The following is a 20,817-nucleotide window of genomic DNA, read 5'->3' on the forward strand; positions in this document are numbered from 1 at the left end:
GTGCAAGGACCTTTTGAATTTAGTGCACAAGTCATAAGGACTGCTGCTATGATAAAAGTTGGATATGTTAGATACCAAAAATCGTCTCAATAAATAAATGTAGCAGGATCTCTGCATGCGTGCAGTTTGAGTATATTAAAACATCAAAAGCGTGAAGAAATAGGACAGAACTTTCCATTTTGAAAAATCTGTACCTTCAAAAGTTTAAGAATAAGCCGTTTAACGTCATCCTTGAATCTAGAGGCTTTAATTCATAAGCACCTGAAATCATTTCCAGCTTTCGTCTGTGCTGCTATTACACGTGAATTATTCATAATTTTGAAAAATTTGTAAGAATATCGTTTTTGTATTCTCGAATCTCCCCATCTCTCCAAAACATCAAAACAGGCCTCTAATAGACCGTGCACTTTAAAATAGAAGTTTACACATGCGTTATTAATACCAACAATAACCATAAATCTGAAGCTAATATGTCACCTCATTTTCTCACTTATAGTCTTGCTGCAAATAAAACGACACAATAACTACACAAATTGAATTGGATTTATTTTTTGTTTAGTTTTTTTTAGTTTTATTTGTTCATTGCCCAGTGTCCTGTGCAACATTTGTGTTTCACGTGTCCCAGTCATCTCCATCTGCGGTGAATTGTGAGCGTCTTTGCCCTGTGCCCCTGGCCCCCATCACTGTGCCATATGATGGACCTGTGTGTGACTCACGCTACTGTCCTTCTCTCCCCTTCTCCTTCCCTGCCTCCTCTCACCCCCATCCTTATACCTCCTCCCCCTCCAACACAGAGACAGACCAGCCTTCCCTCGTGTGGTTTGACAGAGGCAAGTTTTATTTAACCTTTGAAGGTAAGTTGGGGTTAATATCTAAGGACGTAGCGCGTGCACACTCAAGTCTCATCTGACATCTGACTTCCCTCTTTTTCTTAAGCATTCGTTCCTTCATCAAAACCAACTGTGACGCATTTGTTTGTCCTCCACACATCTGCTTTGCTCAGTATTTCTGCTTCGCCATATAACCGTTCATCTTCCAGTCATGGCAGGTTTACTTTTCTTTCAAGGATCATCATACTTTTACCTTCATCACTAATACTGTATATTTTCTCGTTCTTGTTGTTTTGTGGCTCGTCTGCTTTGATCTCTTCATGTTGACTTTGGTCTTGGGTTTCTGCTTCAGGTGCATGTCACTGAAGCCAGTGTTTACTGTTTCAACTTCCTTACTTTTTCTTTTCCATTCTGTTCTCTTCCATCTTTTGTATATATTGCACTTACCTTTAGTTGTTGTTATAAATCCAAGTGAATGCAATTGAATTTAAAATTGAAAAAGACTAGAAAAATGCTTTAAACTGCATTTAAGATATTATGGTTTAAATAATATTTCTAAAACACTGTATTACATACCACATTACAGTATACTTACTAATGTTTAGACACTTCTGAAATCTTAAGGCACACTTAAAAATGTCTGAATAAAAGATCTGCTGAAAATGGCACTAGACCTGTTATAGTATAATTTTTCATTTTCATAGTTACAAATTGATCCCAATTTACTGATAACACCTTACTATAAGGTTCAACATTAGTTAACATGATCTAGAAATAAACCAATACTTCTACAGCATTTATTAATCTTAGTTAATGTTAATTTCAGTTTTTACTAATGCATTATTAAAATCACAAGTCATCATTATCATTAGTTAACTGTGGGCTAACATGAACTAACAATGAATGATTGTATTTTATAAACTAACATTAACTAAGATGAATAAATACTGTAATAAATGTGTGGTTCACTCTTTGTTGATGTTTTATTAAATGAACTAATGTTAACCTTATTATAAAGTATTACCGGTTTACTTAATCATTAAGGAACCAAATACATTGAAATTGGAATAAAATCCCTTGTAATTTTCATCCCACTCGCACAAAACCAGATTTAATATTCCTTAAAATCAATACAATCATTGAACATTATGTGTTATATGTGTATTAATACAGATATACGTTATGGTTTTAATTACATTTTATTTACACGTGTCTTTGCTGCTCGGTTTAATAAATTAAGCCGTATAATTAACTGCATGATTGTCTTTACTAAATAAACATTATATGTGAGCTGCTGCTGCTGCTTCTTCTTCTTCGTCTTCTACTTCTATTTAATATTCTGAAAACAAGATTGTGTTGCAACTTCAGTATGCTTATCTGTTTGTATGCCCATAAATAAACATAAACTACACCTTTACTGATAAGTCCTTACGGTGCGGTCAAGGAAAGTAAACCGAAAAGCACTGTTTTAGATTTGAGGGGTTCGAGTGTATTGTTAAAATACAAATACAACTGAAGAAATCAGTTTGGTCAGCCGCTGATCGTCTCATAAACCGTGAGATGTTTTGTTTGTGTATTTGTGTGTATTTCCATTCTGACATTCACCCATGTATTTAGCCTCTGTGTTGTATCTCAGTGACTCAATGTACGTTTTGTCTGTAAACAATTGTAAGTCAGTGTGTATGTGTTTGTTCTCTCAGGCTGCTCTCGAGGGCCCAGTCCCCTCACAATGGGGGCCCAGGACACCCTGCCCGTGGCTGCAGCTTTCACAGAGACAGTCAGTGCCTACTTCAAAGGAGCTGACCCCAATAAGTATGTGACCATCTTCACATCTCAGAATCAGAGCCATGTTAGCTTTTATACAGCTTTTACAAGTATTTCATAGAAATTGTAAATATAGGGTATAGCTTGCTAGAATAACCGTGATCATTATAATCTATAATTATTTTAGGTTTAAGTTCTAAGGCATTTACAGAAACAGTCTTAAATTATTCCTTAAATAAAGCACATATGAATCCAATATTTGCATAACATCCCATCATTAAAAATTTGAACGCAACATCGATGTACCCTTAGCTGCTAGTGATATTTCACAACCGATAAGTAATAATAAATAAACAATGCAGAACATATATGTTATATCATTTAATAATATGATAATATTAATTTGACATTAGTTGGTTTTATATTGAAATGTATTATGTCATGATTCAATTTCTACAGATAAATAGGCATAAAATAATAGCTTTTTTCTAAAATAATTTACACTGTGTGTCACACATATACACAGTCTACACACATATATTATGTAAACAAAAACTTTTATTTTGAATGCGATTAATCATTTGGCAGAACTAATATACATGCATACATACATATTCACACACCAAATTCAGATTATATTAAGTTAAATTAATGTACAAATATATGACCTATATGTTTCAGAGAGGTCCTTAAAGGAATAGTTCACCCTGAACACAAAGGAGGAAATTTCAAACACAGTTTGTACCCAGGCTGTTTTTGGTCACCATTGACTTCCATAGCAGAAAAAAATACAGCCTGGGTACAAACTTTCTTTAAAATATCTTCCTTTTGCGTTCGTCAGAACAAAGATATTCATACAGGTTTGGAAGTACTTGAGAGTGAGTAAATGATGACATTATTTTCATTTTTGGGTGAACCATTCCTTTAATGAGAAAACGTATATTTACCCATCATCTCTGTCCCTCCCTCTGTTAATCTCTTCTGTCTGTACATCTGTTTTTTTTCTATGTCCTGATGTCCCTTATTACAGTATGTAGGGCCATTCATGTAGAATGTTTTTGCTTTGAAAGAAACAGGCACTGGAATAAAACAAGAACAAAAACGCAAGGTCTTGAGATTAATTAATACATTTTTTTGAAGTTGAACTTCTTGTAAGTTTCCTCTCTTTTTTCAGAACACACAAGGTGTCCGTCAAGCATGTGTTTACACCAAAAGCAGCGTGCTGCAGTTAAACAGGACAAAAAAACTTGTTCTGTGTGAATGGCCCCCGTGAATTACTTTTTATTGATCACTCTGTTTCTAACAGTGTTTCACACGCCAGACCTTTACTTATTTATGTGTATAATAATGTCACTTTCTAAGGTGTGTGGTGAAGATCACCGGAGAGATGGTGTTGTCCTTCCCGGCGGGCATCACACGGCATTTTGCAAATAACCCATCGCCTGCTGTGCTAACCTTCAGCATAACCAACTACAGTCGTCTGGAACACGTCCTTCCTAACCCTCAGTTACTGTGCTGGTAATAACATTCATCTAACATCGACTACGACAGACCCGTCACATAGTTAGTGACCGGCGACTTTATAAGGCATTAGCCTGTTAATGTATTATGAATCATTGCTTATGGGCTAATTAGTAAAGGACGGAGAGTAATGCTTCTATATCGCTAAGCTCGCCTTCTCAGTGTGAGATTTCACCGGGCTGAGGCTGACTCACGAGCGTATGACTAAATATATGTGATCTCCACACTTATGTAGGGAGTAGTGAGGGGATGCGGTCGTTTATTGATCTCGCAAAAAGCTGTGGAGTTTTTAATACTTTAAATGCTCACATAGGCATATTTATTTGATGAAAAATACAGTAAATATCTGTGCTGTCAAACGATTAGTCACAATTAAAGGCATCCAAAATAAAGGTTTGTGTTACGTAATATGTGTGTGAACTGTATATTTATTGCGTATATATAAATACACACACACATGCGTGCATGTATATATTTAAGATAAATATGCTTGTATATTTTTATATATAATATAAATTATATGAATATAAATATATACATGTAAATATATATATATATATATATATATATATATATATATATATATATATATATATATATATATATATATATGCATGTATATTTATATATAATAAATATGCACAGTGCACGCACACTTTATGTAAACAAAAACATTTATTTTGGGTGTGATTAATAGTGATTAGTCATTAGTAATTGAAAATGTAATTGATTCCTGTGATGGCAAAGCTGAATTTTAGGAACCTTTGCTACTTCTGTGCCACACAGTAAAGAAATCATTCTAATATGATGATTTGCTGCTCAAGAAGTATTTCTCATTATTATCAACGTTGAAAACAATAATACATTTTTTCAGGATTTATATAAATTGTCACAATTTACTGCCACTTTTTTTAGTACAAAAAATATTTAAATAAAAAGTAAAAAACATATTGACTGCAAATTTTTGAATGGTGTACATGTTAAAATAGGAAGAACAGATAATGCCTAATTATTTATTTTCTTTGCATGAGATTTGCGTCTTGAATGCATTTTTACATTTCTGCCAGTGACACCACACAGCCCAATCCTGACTCAAAGGAGTTCTGGGTGAATATGCCAAACCTGATGACCCATTTAAAGAAGGTGGCCGAGCAGAAACCACAAGCAACTTACTACAATGTAGACATGCTGAAATATCAGGTGAGAACCTCAAAGCAACACTGACCACAGGAACATCTATATCTAGAACTTAAATTATATTTAACTATCATTTATGATTCTATATATAATTTATATTGTATATATATATAATTTATGAATAATTGTCATTTATTAAAAAAATGTCTTAATATTTGTTAAGCACATTATTTTGCATTATTATTAATGCAATATCTATGAAATAATATTATTAATTATTTATAATGTAATAATAAAATAATTATTTTATCTTTATATTATTTATTTTAAATTATTTTTAAAATTAATTGAAAATTGTATACATTAATTATTTATTTATTGATTAATCACTATTAATTTAATGTTATTGTTTTGGGTGGTTTTTTGGAATTTGATTTAAAACACAGTTTTGTTTTTGAGATTGCGGCCACTTTTTTTCTCAGGTGTTACCGAAGGGCCTACAGTCCACTCCTCTAAATCTAGCAGTGAGCTGGAGGTGTGAGCCCACCAGTACCGATCTGAGGATAGACTACAAGTACAACGGTGGTGCCATGACCACTCCTGTTGCCCTCAACAACGTTCAGTTCCTCATTCCTGTGGACGGAGGCGTCAGCAAACTACAGGCAGTGCTTCCCCCGGCTGCCTGGTGAGACATGAACTAGATTCTTCTATTAATGGACTACCAGCCTACAGAAATCAGACCGTCACTGTAAAAATGAAGCATTAGGATTGGAATTTAGTTTGAGAGTTTAAAAAATGAAACTGTGCGTAGTACTAGACATAAAAGAAGAGCATTAGCGTATTTGACCTTTTAATAGATGTATTTTTTATTGCTGTCTTTTTAGGAATGCTGAACAGCAGAGAATCTTATGGAAGATTCCAGATATTTCTCAGAAGTCTGAGAATGGAGGTCAGGTTCATGGTTCATTCTCGTGTGTATACGTACACTTCCGTTCAAAGGTTTGGGATCTGTAAGATGTTTTAATCTCAAGTATTTGTAAATAGTATTTTATACGCATTAAGGCAACGTTTTTGTAATACAGAACATAAATGTTGTGAAATATTACTACCTTTTTATTCATATATTTTAAAAGATTATTTATTTCTGTGATGGCAAAGCTACATTTTTATAAGCCATCACTCCAGTCTTCAGTGCGACACGATCCTTCAGAAATCATTCTACTATAGTACGTAATATTTTGAGGATTCTTTAATGAACGTCACGTTTCAAAAAGAACAACATTTATTTGAAAGCAAAAACATTTTGACATGTTAAATGTCTGTACTGACAATTTTGGTGAAACGAGTGCAAGCTTGCTGAATTGTACTAACAGTAAAAAAGCTGAATTTAGTACTAATAGTATATACTTTGTATTTTTACTTCCATACATCAAAGGAAAGCTCATTTATTCAGCTTACAGACACTGAACATTTACTCTCCTGACTGGTTTTGTGGCTCCGGCTCACACGACTCCAAACCTCTGAACGGTCTAAACTGCCTATACCAGTTACCAGTAAATGAATCGCTTCTCTTAATTTCCCGTTCTCCCTCTGTGTTCAGGTGTGGGTCTCTGCTGGCCCGTTTCCAGCTGACGGAGGGTCCCAGTAAACCGGCTCGTGGCGTGCAGTTCACCAGTGAGGCAGCACTCTGTCAGGCTGTGACATTGAGCTGGCTGGCCTCGGGTATCGATTTTCCTCATCAAAAGAGGTTTGCAGCAGGTGAGTCGTCTGTTTCTTGATCAGCAGTGGCCTGGGAATCTGGAGAAAATAAGTTCCGCTGCATTCATTCAAAACATAAAACTGTATTTGCGCTTTCATCGTAGGAAAATACATGGCGGACAACTAAACGACCTGACGCCAGTCTGCATATTTTGGACCAATTCTGAGTATTTAAAACACAGGACATGACCCCTACCTGACCTTATGGATAAACCTTTGTAGATGTACAATACAGGTGGACCTCACACACACACACACTCCAGCAGTATTATATGAGTTGCATTATAAAATGTGGACCGTTTTAGGGTGTACTTCTTATATTTGTGAACCGTACTCACTTTGCAACATCTGTATTGCGGCCTGGGTTTGTTCGTAAGGTTTAGCCTCTATTTCTGTCCGCCGTGTTATTGGCTGTGCCTACCTGAACCTGAAATCTCTGTATCCTTCTCTCGGAGCGATACTGATGTGATGTTTTTTATTACTCTATGCATTCAGTTTGTCAAAAGTATCACATTTTCGAGCAAGGTAGCAAATTAGTACGGTCAAAAAGAGGAAATGAGCCTCCGCCACAAGATGGCGCTATACTGTGCATGTAGTATGAGGTCTGCATCAGATTTTGGTGTTGCTCAAGCTTATTTAAAAAAAAAAAAAAAAAAAAAAAAGCGTATTCAGGAATATCTCCTTTTAATTCACACAGCGCAGTCAGGTGCGTTAATTGGACAAGGATGCAAATTTTGTCGAATCCGTTTTTAGACGAGCGCCGCTTGAAAAATAGACTCCTGCTTGCAATAGACTCACAAAAGAACGGAAAAGTCGTAATATATATATATATATATATATATATATATATATATATATATATATATATATATATATATATATATAAGGCCGTTTGGTGTTTTTTTGTATTGTTAAATAGCCTTTCTGTTGTTCCAGGAAGGAACGTGTTAGACATCAGAGTACATCATTCTATTTTTATTTATTCACGATTTGTTGTATATATATATAAAAAAATACGAAACATTACACTGTATATGAATAGACTTTGAATGGTATCATAATTTAGGATCCTTGAAGTTTTGGACTTTTTGTTATCTGTGTAGTTGGGTGAGCTGTGTACAGTATAATGCTGAGGTATAATTTTTAAATTGATTTCAGATATAATTTTTTTAACTCGAGCGAAAAGAAAATTTATGCTATATATGGGTCGGGGTGACACTGAAAAGAGAAAACGAAACGGGATACTGTATCTACCTAGATGCGTCACGCTTAATGTTATTACAGTGTTATTTATAGCAGCACTATTCGTTTTTGGACATTGTAAATTCTTTTCTCACTCACGCAGACGTGTTTGTATCCAGCCTCTCTCCCCTAGCACATATTATTGAGTGTCCTGAGCATGAGCCCCTGCGCTTTCAGAACATCTTTATTTTGCAAACGGTAATGGTCTCTGTGAGATGACGAGGTTCTTGAGTGGTTAAATGACCAAATCGCTTCTTTTCTTTTTTTTTTTCGTTTGTACGTGTATCTCCAGAATTGTCCTTTAAGAGAAAACGAGCTGCATATTTTTAAATGTTTAAACCTACGAATAAAGTGAAAAATATTGTTTCTTGTGGAAAAAAAAAAAAAAAAAAGAAAAAAAAAAAAAACTGTGTTACTGTTTAACTTCCCAGATGCTCTGATGTTCAGTGTCAAGAACAAACATTTTGGGTCCATCTTTGAGTGTCTGATGTAGACGTCGTGATGGTTTGGAGAAGAATATTCTGGTGCTTTGTGATTCATGGGTTTTCATCCGCATTTGACGTTGAGGATGAGCGTCGCCATCCTTTAACACCGCATTGCGTATTTTCTGAGCACTGTAACTAAAGGGGGTTTTATTGCACTGAGTTTAATCGAAGAACAATTTGGAGTCTTGTCAGCTGAAAGGAAAAAAAACCTATGAATTAAATTGTGTAGTGCTTAATCAGTGTGGTCTAAAGTAAAACGTCACTCAGATGCGCGAAAAGAAATGAGAAAACTCACGTCAGTTTAGATGTAAAGTGGAGCTGTGTGTGAAAGTTGCATTTGTGTGTGTGTGTGTGTGTGTAAGAGGGAGAGTGTGTGTGTGTGTGTGTGTGTGTGTGCGCGCGTCTGGTAACTGTAAATCATCTCTTCCCAGCAACATGTGCAAGCTGTGTTTGTACAAAAATGTTAACAAAGATCTGATACTGAGATTACTTTGCTCTTTCCAAAACAATAAAACATATAAGCCTGATAAGCGGATGTATTGTCATGTTTAAAATTGATCCGTTAATATCATTATAAAATATTATGCCTGAAATGCTTATCTGTATTATGCAATAATATTCATTATTTAATGTAGAGTCATTTAATATAATTAGATTGGGTTAATAACAGTTTGGGGAGGGGGAGAATAAACACCTTTGATGCATATGCAATAATGTTTATTGACAAAGTTTGCAAAATACAACTTAAAATTAAACACTTTCAAAGCACGATCACTGCTGAGCACCACATTATGCAGTTTCACTGCTGTCGGTGACTTGATATTTAACCTCTTTCGTGGTGCATTTAGAGTACAAGTGTAGCAGAATCATCTAATCCCAAATTAGACATGCTTTTTATGTAAATTAGCATCATCTACTGGCAAATTAAGCTGTTAAATAAATTACAACTGACTGTACATTTAGAGTACACTTGAGAAGTGTTCGTATTCATTTGGACTCGATGTGGAAGAAAACATGGTGAGACAAATAGAAAAACACAGGTTCGTTTCTCAGCAGAGCATCGTGAGGTCACTTTTCTTGCAGCCAAACTGACAGCAATCATGATGCAGGTCTCGCCTGGCCAGATCAGATCCAGGACTCTCGCTAAGATCCTCAGCGCTGCTTAGATCTCCATTAAAAAACCCTGCGCAACGACAAACACAAAATACAAAGTTAACATTCGTACTAATATTACTAAGTCTAAAACGCATGGTCTGATGGCGGGAGAAAATGACAGGATTTTTTCAGTTTTAACTCAACGTGTGTCAGTTTAATGGGAATGAGCAGACGTTGTTTCTCTGTTGACTGGAGGAGACTTTCTCTCACTGATACGATTAAAGGAGTGCTCTGTTAAATATCATCAGGATTGAAAGACAGGAAATGTGTAAAGGTCATTTGCAAAAACGTACAGAACAGTTGTTTAGAAAAATATAAATGTAAATGTCAAATACACAGTGAAAACAAATACACACTCAGACATACAAATAACATTCTGGTTTGTCATGTTTCAAAAAAAAAAAAAAAAATATATATATATACTGTATATATATATATATATATATATATACAGTATTTTTAATTCTTTCCATTTCATATAATCTTAATTGCACTTTTTAAAATGGTTTTAAACTTCTTAGTCTAGATTCCATTATTGAATGGAACTATTTAAAAAACTAACAGAACTTCTAGAGGATGACTGGGCTGTTGGTAGAATTAATATATGATTTAACCAATATACGCACATGCACATACAACAATTATTATTTCAGAACAACATATTAAAAAAAAATTCTACCGATTGCATTCGTATTGTTAAAATAAATAAATACAATTTTATATAGAAAGACGTTTTATGTAGCACATTTTATAAGTCTAGAAACATCTAGATTAGCTCTACAACACCGACACCAGCATTAAGACACGGTATGACGTTTTCATTACAATAAGCATGAATCTATCATCAAAATGACCTTCCATATCCTGCGGACTTCTGAACCTCCTCCACCTGGATCCGCGCCTTGCGTGTAGACGACGGCTCGGATGAGCTCCCGGCCGCACAGCTTGACCATCTTCACGTCAGCCTGCACTTCTGACACGCTACACACAGCCCACAGCAGCAGAACCGACAGCAGCAGAGCAGGGCAGTGAAAACCTCTCATAGTGGCTTCCTCGTCCGCCCTTACGCTTTCCTTTAGTCTCTCTAAGGTCCTCTGGATCTTCTGCCAACCACGTTCTTGCGGCGTCTGATTAGCCCATGAGACGTGACCCCAATTTATGGCGGCATGTTATATGGCTCTGTCCAAACCCCACCCAACACTTACTCGATCCCCTCAAGTCAAACAACTTTGATCGGAAAACAAAGGCCAGCAGGTATTTAGGTGCTTTACTGCCCCAATCTGGAATGAAATTACATCCTTAGGGACAAGCTGTTGTCTCTTAACATCTCCAGTTTAATGGTCTCATTGCAGTGATGTTCTCCTAATGAATGGATAATCTAGTCACATAAAGACCAACGCTGCTCCCCGAGCAAAACAGATGTCCACTATCTGCTGATGTGACCATCAAATTCTGTTCCCTTAAACCTAGTTGGTCTACGAGAAGAAGTAGTGCAAATGAGCAATATGACTATAATCCCAGCCATTATGGTTTTATGGCTGATGTACTACGAGAGGATTAACAGTATGATCTCTACTGACAAAATAACATAAAAGTCTGTGGTCAATACAAGGAAACATAATAAAGGAGGAATATCGAGCAAAAGTTTTTCAGCAAAAACAATGTAATCGACATCGAACTATATTATATCGTATTTGCTTCAAAATATATGTTGATTTTATTAACAGACAAGTAAGCGGATGTAAATATTGTTTTATATTATATTATATTATATATCAAATGTCTGTAAATGAAATTTTATTTCAATTTAGAAAACATTGTAAATGTCATTTTTTTTTTTACCATATTATGCTATATTAAATTAAAACTGTAAAAGGTAGTGAAGATTATGTAATGTAATATAAAGCCGCAAGTGAGAGACCAGCGTCTCAGCGCCAAAAACAGAAACTCTAGAATATTATATTACATTAAATTATATTACAAATGTCTCTTATTTAAAAATGTAATATAAACGAGGTCTCTCAATGCAAAAACTCATTTGGGAAAACGTTTAAATGTATAAATGACCATATGCCATATGGATTAAAAGTCCCGTATACATTAGTAAACAAGCAGAATCCATTTCCTGTCATAATGTCACAGCTGTTCTTTTTAAAAGCTCTTATATAAGCTGAGCTGCGTCTTCTTCACTAAATTGTTTGATTTGTACTAAAAGCTCATATGATAGATTTTCAGAGAGAAAAACAGTTCAGTAATGAGTCATTTCTAAAAGTGTGATGTGGTCTTCGTGTTGTAGATAAGATGTAACGTGTGGCGGCCAAGTGGTAATAAAGCTGTCCGTCCATTACCATAAAACAAACACTTACTGTCTGTGGTTTTCTGAAAAACAAAACAATATCGTATGACAATACAGTATTAAAAATATTTACCGATCAACGCCTGAATGCCAAAATGTTTCCAGAATAGATAGTTAGTAATTCCAACAAGCCTGCTATCTCCAAATTCTTTTTTTACAATATATAAATAATTAAATAATTTACAAAATGATGTTGAAAAGTATATTTGTTTTTGTAAGAGTATATTTATTCCTACAAAGAAGCGCAAGCAGGCGGTGTGCTGTAATGGAGTCGCTCAGTCTGCCAGAGAGTATAAATTATGATGATGGAGTGGTAAAGACAAACAGCCTGACCCTCCTATGCATCTCTGTCAGTCTTTCCTAATGTGTGTTGACTGGACAGTGTGGTCCGAATTACATCCTCCAACGCCTCCACCTACACAACGGATAGAAACGATTTTGACATTTGAGTAAATGGGTTACTTCCGAGTACTGCACAGACCGAACATCGTGGAAATGAAGAGATAAGGCCCGACCTGTGTGCTGTCTCCGGCAGGCAGGTTCTTCAGCTTGTACACAGCGACCTGGCCTTCACTGTCCCCCGCCAGGACACAGTCCGTCTCAGGGGTGAACAGGAGAGCCGTCGGGTTCACTCCCGGATTGGTCACGCTCACAATCGTCGGGTCCAGACTGTCAAATAAACATATTCAAGTGTACACTGTTAATGGATAGAAATGATAGTGGCAAAAATGATTGTTATCATTCAAAACTACAGAAATGTTATTGAATAGGAGCCGAGATCTTACACGCTTGCTCTCAGGTCCCAGATCTCCACCTTGCCCTCACGAGCAACTCCAAAGGCGGTAGCACAGTGAGGGGACCCACGATATCAAACACGACCGTCTGATCCGAGGTGAAACCCAGCACGGGTTTCAAAAGTTCCTGCCTCCACAGATAAATAGTCCAATCTGAAGAACAGCTTAGGAAAACGTCAGGACAGAATGGTGACCACGCAACCTTATATACCGGACCCTAGGGAAAGATACAGAGCGAATAAGAAAAATATAAAGTGTAAGTGTTTAAAGATGCATTGAGGACTCCATTTTGCAACAATAAGGCTCTTTAAAAAGAAAAAATGAAACAAGCATTTCTACTTACTGTGTGGGCTTTGTAAGTTTCAAGAATTGCTCGTTATATGAATAAGAACACTTGTGAATACATCCTTCCTCTGTTCCGGCCAGGTAGATCTTTGAATCCTGCAAAATAACAGCATGAATTAATTTTTTGCAGCTTTCTTATATTATGTGTGCATATGTGAGATGCACTGCTATTTTCTAGGTAGGCCTCACATTAGGATGGAAATCGAAGCACAGCCCTGGAGCCAGGGATAAAATCTTCGGGTTCCACTGCTGCTTGTTGGCCATCATGTTAGACGACTTTAGTTTCATCAGATCTAATTCAAACAGATTACAAGTTAGGCAACGCGTGGCTCAAAATTCAGAAATGAGACTATTAAAAGCAACTAAACTTGCCACACAACCCTGGAGCACAAAACCTTGCTCCTTAATATAAATATGAAGTGTTTTTTGTGTTCTAGTTTTGTGTTAAATTAAAAAATAAGAAGGCAATTAGAAGACATTTTTTCCTATTTGAACATACCAACACATTCCAGGCCTTTGTAGTGGATCCATTTGCTGATTCTTCCATCCCCTGATACAGAGATAAGCATTTCCCTTTATCCTCTCCAGCCAGACCTGTGTCATGATCAACCCATCTGAGCTGCCACACGGACACGTGTGCATATTAGGCGCAGGCACTGTTAAAAGATGACATAGCATTGTGTACACAAACAGTGTCCTGATATTGTGTTATCTTCACTACTGTTAAATTCATTGTGAGCACTTAAAAAATAAAGATAAGATCTGTGGACCGTTATAAAAGGGTCTTACAAATTTATCAAATTTTCATAATCGTTTTTAAAGTGTTACATAAATTGGTCTAATTTGGATATCATAAAATGAGAGGCATAACCCCTTGGTTAACTGCTAGTTGGTCATACTAGCTTTTAAAGAAACTTAACAAAGTGGCGAAGTCTTTAATATTTCTGAATTTGTTCAAAAATTCAGTTTTGATATCACATACACTCTATATGCACCATATGCATTCTTGACTGTTTTTGCTTATGTATATGTATGTTTTTTTTTAAGTTTCAACATAGTACCAATATGCACATAATTTTGAATGTTTTTGGCTGCAAAGTTGGGAATTAATGATTTAGAGAAACCAATTGTAACTAAGTTACAACCTGTAACCTTAGTTACAAAAGAGAGCATCTTACAGCCCCACCTGCTGTCTATGATGGGTGTCTGTTCTGTGGTCTGCACATTATAGATGGCAATGGTCCCATCATACATTCCTACCGCCAGCTGATGAGCATTACAAGCTGAGAAATCCAGTGCAGTGACTCCACTCTCACAATGAAAGAGTCAGTCAGGCCACTGAAATATATGAACAAAGAATGTTCACAGAAACACATGTAATACACGGCATACCAATAGAAAAAAAATTACAGTATTGGATTGTGCATGCCCACATTTGTTTTGGGAGCCACTGTAGATAAACATATATTAATATGAACAGCTACATTTAAATGAACAAATCTTGAGGCATCTGTACAAATAAAATACTTAATATAATAACACTGGCTGAATCTGATATTTATGTTTGCCCTAAAGTGTGAGGCATACACCGTGGGATTTCTTCAAAGACCAGCAGCACACAAGTCGGGTTTCTGATCTTTGAAATCAAGCTGTCCGTATGCCACAGCAAGAAGATCCTGCTGGGAATCACATGTTGTTCAGTGAACATTTAAAACAAACGAATGAACTAAATTGTGAATGAAATGTGTTGGTAAGAGAGACAGTACCCGTGTTTTCTTGTTCAAAGTCATACAGCTAACGTTTGCGTCCCTTGGTGAGTTCACATAAAGACCCAGAGATACTCAAGGAATGGGCTCAGGGGAGTTTTTAGACAGCTCTGTCCAGCTTTCCTCCTCTGTCTGTGTCTTCGCACAGTCTGGGTCTGTTAAACATAGCAGAAACATAGCAGTTTGTATCAAAATATTTAAATTCAGTGAAAACAACTGCCACATTTAAGTTCTGATATTTTTTCATAACTAAGATGAAAGGCCTATACAAAGACATCACCTCTATTACAGGCAGCTGTCTGTATGCAGCAAGCTTAGGCTGGAAGATGTTAGCCAGAACCGCTCTTTCCATCACAGCCAGATCCTGCTTGAATTTGTCTGACTGTAAGATCAGCTCGAGGCCTGGCTCTTCCTCCACCGAAGCACACAAGTCATCTTTTCTAGAGGAGTGCTTGAGCCACTGACTGGATTAAAAGGATGAAAAATTAATGTCAAATATGAAACAAAGGAAAAAGAAAGAAGTAATTATATGGCATACATACACATGTGACCATGGAACCAGTCATAAGTAGCATGGGTTTATTTGTTTATCGATGTAGGGCCAAAAATACTGAAACTCATTAGTCGTTAAATAAATATCAAATTCCATTATGAGATTTTGTCAATTTCCTGCTGTGAATATAGTGACATAATTTTTGATTAGTATTATGCATTCCTAAAAACTTTAAAGGTAATCTCAATATTTAGACTTTTCTGCTTTCTCAGATTCCTCAATTTCAGATAGTGGTATTTCAGCCAATTATTATATCCCTAACAAACTGTACATCATTGGAAAGTTATTTATTCAACTTTCAGATGATGTATAAATCATAATTTCAAAAAACCTGACACTTATGACTGCTTTTGTGGTCAGGATAAAATGTGGTGTTATAATAGCACAATTATATATATATATATATATATATATATATATATATATATATATATATATATATATATATATATATATATATATATATATATATATATATATCACAGTACTATAACCCATCAGGAGTTATTAATTTACACCATCAATGTTGATGTATTTTTATTTGCTTAGCTACTGAATGAAATTTGCATAATAGCATACAGTATGACTGGATGCAAAGCTGTTTTTTCTTATCCTAACTATGCATAATTATATGATCACATCACCAGTCACTACTCTACTCTACTACTAAAAAGATTACCTGTACTAGTGGTGCTGAACACAGACATGCTCTGGTCAGGACCGCTAGGGTTCAGGGAGGTGACTCATTGAGGAGTCTGGGACAGACGCCTTATTTCCTTCAGCCGGAGACCACAGTGTTTTCACTGACATCAGCGTTATTGCAGAATGAATCATACATGTCCCAGGGGTGGACATGACAGCTGGTGTAGAGATATTAAAAACATAATTAAATTAATCAAGTCCTTTTTATTTTAAGGGCAGATTGTACAGTAAAACACATTTTACCTTTGTCTACCATTGTAATGCTATCGCTTTGGACCTCACGCCGTCTTTGGTGCGTCATTGAATGTTTGCATCGATCGCTCCACATACATATCATTGCCCTGTCTGTTTTGCACAGCTCCGTGTAAGCATTGTTTCTTTCCTTTAAAAATGCAAAGAACAAGACACAGCCAGATTAGTACTATGGAAAAAGTGTTTAGCTAGTCAAGATACATTCTAACAAACTGAACTGCCAACAAGTCAAGTTTACCGCGATTAACTAAATCTTATTGAGTCATGAAAGATCATAATAACTGTGACTCACTTGGCTGCTTCGCATCCTCTGAATCTGCCGATACAGACACTGCAGGAATATCCAGCATCCAGATGGTCTCCGTCTCTCAGTCAGGTAAGAATCCATCACCCTGTCCATTACGTCCTCCCTGACCTGCTTTTTCCACCTCCTCTCTACCAAGCCGAACATCTGTATGGAGCAAAATCATCAAAATTACCAGAGTGTAATACCATGTGTAATAAGTGTAATGTACTGGAGCAGCTACACTTGAAGCGTTAATTCATCAGGCGATGAATGAGGAAATTAGCAAAATGATGTGCAAGGAAATAAAAACCTGAAAGACTGCTGGACAAGTCAGGTTTCACTAACAAATCTTTAGTTTCATCAGTCACTGATTCTGTCGTCTGGCTTGATCTGGATGCTGAAAGCGCTCCGAAAAAGACCTGATATGACAGCAGAGATCACTTTTTGTTACTATAGCAACTAAGGTGGGATAGTTCTGCGTGTGTTCACTCCAAGCGCTGCAAAGTAATATTTTGACATTTTCCCACAATTACTTTGTAAATGGTCAGTGAAGCTGCGTTGGTAAATCTGTAGGGCTACAGAAGGAAAGTCTGCCATGGTAGTCCATGGCAGCACGTATCATGTGCAGGAAATATTTTCCATGTTTAGGTTGTAAAACCCCAGGATCTGGATTGTATAATGGGTGAGGGTGACGTCCTGCCCATGTTCATCAAACACCTGGCGACGTAAGTACAAAAATGAACAGAAATCCTTTTCTTAGCACAAAAATGATCACATACATATTCATAATAAAACACCCAATACCTGTACATTTGTTTTTTGGTGTTTGGGCCAAGCTCTTGTCCAGAACTTTGCTGTCACTTGCTGGGCTGAAGCTCTTCCCACTGACTGAGGGTTGATGGTCTTCGTGATGCTTTGATTCACTCAGGAAATACTCCAGGCAATACGTTCCAGTGTTTTGGATGACCTGGAAGAAAGAAAATATGCTTTAACCAATAGAGACCGTAAACAAACCAATTCAAGTCAATATGATAAATCATAAATGACTAAATATGTGGTTTAAAATGGCTTTAGTAGTAGGATAGTATGATAAATCTTAAGATATTAGTCTAAAACTCATATAAAGTTGCAAACATTTCCTATGATTTAGTCACATGCTCTTTTTGTTATGTATGAACTTACTTAGCGACTTTCAGAGCGGTTATCTTCTGTTTGACTGTTGTATTTAGACATATTTCACACTTTTTAAAAACGAAAAATAATATAGAAGCGGTTAGCTTGATGGTTTGAAGTTACACGCAGGACAACAGACCGGCGCTGAAGCTTCTTGTTTGACATTTCCATAGAAACAGGCTCCTCCCTTAGACCACGAGGCGCTTTTTCGACGTCCATGCGTCAGGCGGCGCTGTGTGGTGCGCTTGACGCTGCGCGATTTACCAGAAGAAGAAGGTCGTCCTGTCATATGGAGAATTTCAGTTTTATTCATGTACCATCATTAGTTTCCAATCGATTATGCCAAACTGATCCGACACGATTTTGTAGATATAAGCAGGCCTCAAAACAGGGTAAGCCTAACATTTTGTCGTTTGTTCTGTGATACAATGTGCATATCTTCGCTTCTAAGTTAGCCGGTCACATTGCCAGCAGGTAAATCAGAGCAAAAGTATCAAATTCTGAAGCTGGAGTTTTGACTATATCATTCATTTCTGCATAATGTTTTCCGCAGGCGCATGCTCTGTATGTGTGTAATAATCATGCTAATGTAAAAATTCATGCTGTTCTTTGTTTGCTTCTTCATTAAAGTTGTACGGAATTAAAGCTGTCAAAAAATGGAGGTGTTTATGCTTCACTGGTATCATAAAGTCCCAACCCTTCTGTCAGGAAGCTCTTCAAAGCGGTAAAAGAAGCGACATCAGATGTACCATCACACCTCTCCCCTCGTCTCTGTCCCTTCCAAAACCAGCCGTCCACCACCGCTCGTGTCTCGCCTCTTCCAGCCGTCCAGCCTCCGGGAGAAGTCAGGGAGGAGGGAACCTGACCTGCCACCAGCCATAGACTGATGCTGCAGGCAAGGGGCTTATCTATCCCTCAACCCTGGCTGCTTCTATTACTTACCAGTCGCTCTGAGGTCCATGGGAAGCTGAGTGCGGCTCATTGATGAAGAGATGCATGCAATCGGTGGGCAGAAAGTTGACATGCCGGCACTGTACGGTGCAGGAACTTTGGAAGAAGAGTGGCCGCTGGGAGCTTATGGGGAAAGAGATGTTCAGGTTACTGGATCGGCACAATGCTGAATATTGCCTCGGGCCGACTCATGAAGAAGCAGTCAGAGCTTTTTGCTTCCCAGGCGACTATATCTTTACAAGCTGCCACTTCTTCTGTACCAGGTATCTTCACTGATGCATTTTTTCAGATTTACGTATTTTTACTTGTCTAGCACAATATTATCACTTGCAATAAAAAATCTAAAATTAAATTACATTTAAATAAATAGAATGAATGAATGAATAAATAGAATTGTATTTGTTGTTTTTATCCATGTAACCTTGTATTCTAATAAATAAGGTTATGACATCAACATTTTAGATACCATTAAATGTCACAATTCTCAGTTCCAAAAAATTAGTGAAAACTAATAAAACAAATAAAAATCTGTAATAAAGCATGAACAAATTAAAAGCAATAAATAAATAATGTAGAACCAAGATACAAATTGGAGTTGACTGAATAAATTAATAGTGAAAGCTTAATGAAGTAGCAGAGCAAGTGATTTTCTGTCTTTTGCCGTTTGAGAAGACATTTATGAGTGTCTGGGTAAACATTTTGTGACAATGCGGCAATGACAATTCTGTCAACTGTCAGAGTGTCATTCTTACTGTGAAGCCTAACTACTGTTTTAGAAGAGCCTTCATGTAAATGCGTTAACATGGTTATGTGTTGCAGGTAACCACATGAAGTTCCGTGATGAACAGAAGCCAAAGTTTGGGCTCCTCACATTGGCAGAATTCTACGCAGAAAGACATGTATTCATTTGGCGTTAATGAAGGCGGCTCTTCATGCACGTACCACTCTGTGCCCAGTCTTATGGGCGGATATTTGACCCGACTAGGCTTGAATTAGGTGCAGAGTACAGGCTGCCACCCGGCAACATAGGAAACACGCTTTCCCACGCAGTTTCAACTGCTGGCCCGACATTTGGCGAAGACCAGTTACTTGTTTGTGAAACTGTAGCTACTCTGCCAACATTGAAACTATGGAAGCAGGGGCAGACTGAGTGCTCACAGTGCCAGCGGGCACACTGACTGAATCAAAGGCAGCCGAAGTTGGCCACACTTTTTACCTCGGCACTAAATACTCACAGGCATTTAGGGCCATGTTCATTAATCGTCAATGTGCCTGCAGTGGCTGAGATGGGAGTGCCGGACTTGGCGTCACTCGAATACTCGCTGCTTCTATAGAGGTGATGTCATCCAAGGATGCTGTTAAAGCTGGCCGGGTTGATCGCTCCCTATCAAGTGTGCGTCCTGCCACCTAAAGGGCAGCAAAGCAAATGACGCCCACAAGTGTCTGAGGAACTGGCTCAAAGCTTGGGAAACAGCCTAACTAACAGAGAGGAGAGGGTGGTACTGGATGACAGGGTTCACATGACCATTGGTAAACGGCTGAAGGATGCTAAGATTTTTAGGGTATCCATATGTGGTGGTGGTAGGACAGAAAGCCCTGGAGGATCTGCCCAGCTTTGAGGTGATTTGTCAGCGGACTGAAGAGACCATGTTTCTCAGTAAAAGAGGGGCTAGTGGATCTTTTAAGTAAAAGTTGAAACTATCTAATATTTTTAGAACATTTTTTGCATACATTTTACAAGTGTTCA

At 37.1% G+C, this 20,817-nt stretch overlaps 1 protein-coding gene and 3 pseudogenes across 1 annotated transcript; 2 read left to right on the forward strand and 2 right to left on the reverse strand.

The window, feature by feature from the left end:
• The window catches only part of LOC122346858, a 63,288-nt pseudogene extending 56,904 nt beyond the window's left edge, over positions 1–6,384 (forward strand).
• Positions 6,385–9,490: 3,106 nt separating this feature from the next.
• On the reverse strand, positions 9,491–11,009 carry insl5a (insulin-like 5a). Its single transcript, XM_043242507.1, is given in 3 exon segments — positions 9,491–9,920; positions 10,747–10,789; positions 10,792–11,009. Coding segments are annotated over 3 exon segments (321 nt in total). The 5' UTR covers positions 10,936–11,009; the 3' UTR covers positions 9,491–9,786.
• A 1,453-nt stretch (positions 11,010–12,462) lies between these two features.
• Positions 12,463–18,338, reverse strand: LOC122346859 (annotated as a pseudogene).
• A 524-nt stretch (positions 18,339–18,862) lies between these two features.
• Positions 18,863–20,759, forward strand: LOC122346860 (annotated as a pseudogene).
• The last annotated feature ends 58 nt before the right edge of the window (positions 20,760–20,817 follow it).

The sequence above is a fragment of the Puntigrus tetrazona genome, chromosome 6, assembly GCF_018831695.1.
Source record: "Puntigrus tetrazona isolate hp1 chromosome 6, ASM1883169v1, whole genome shotgun sequence".
Lineage (NCBI taxonomy): Eukaryota > Metazoa > Chordata > Actinopteri > Cypriniformes > Cyprinidae > Puntigrus > Puntigrus tetrazona.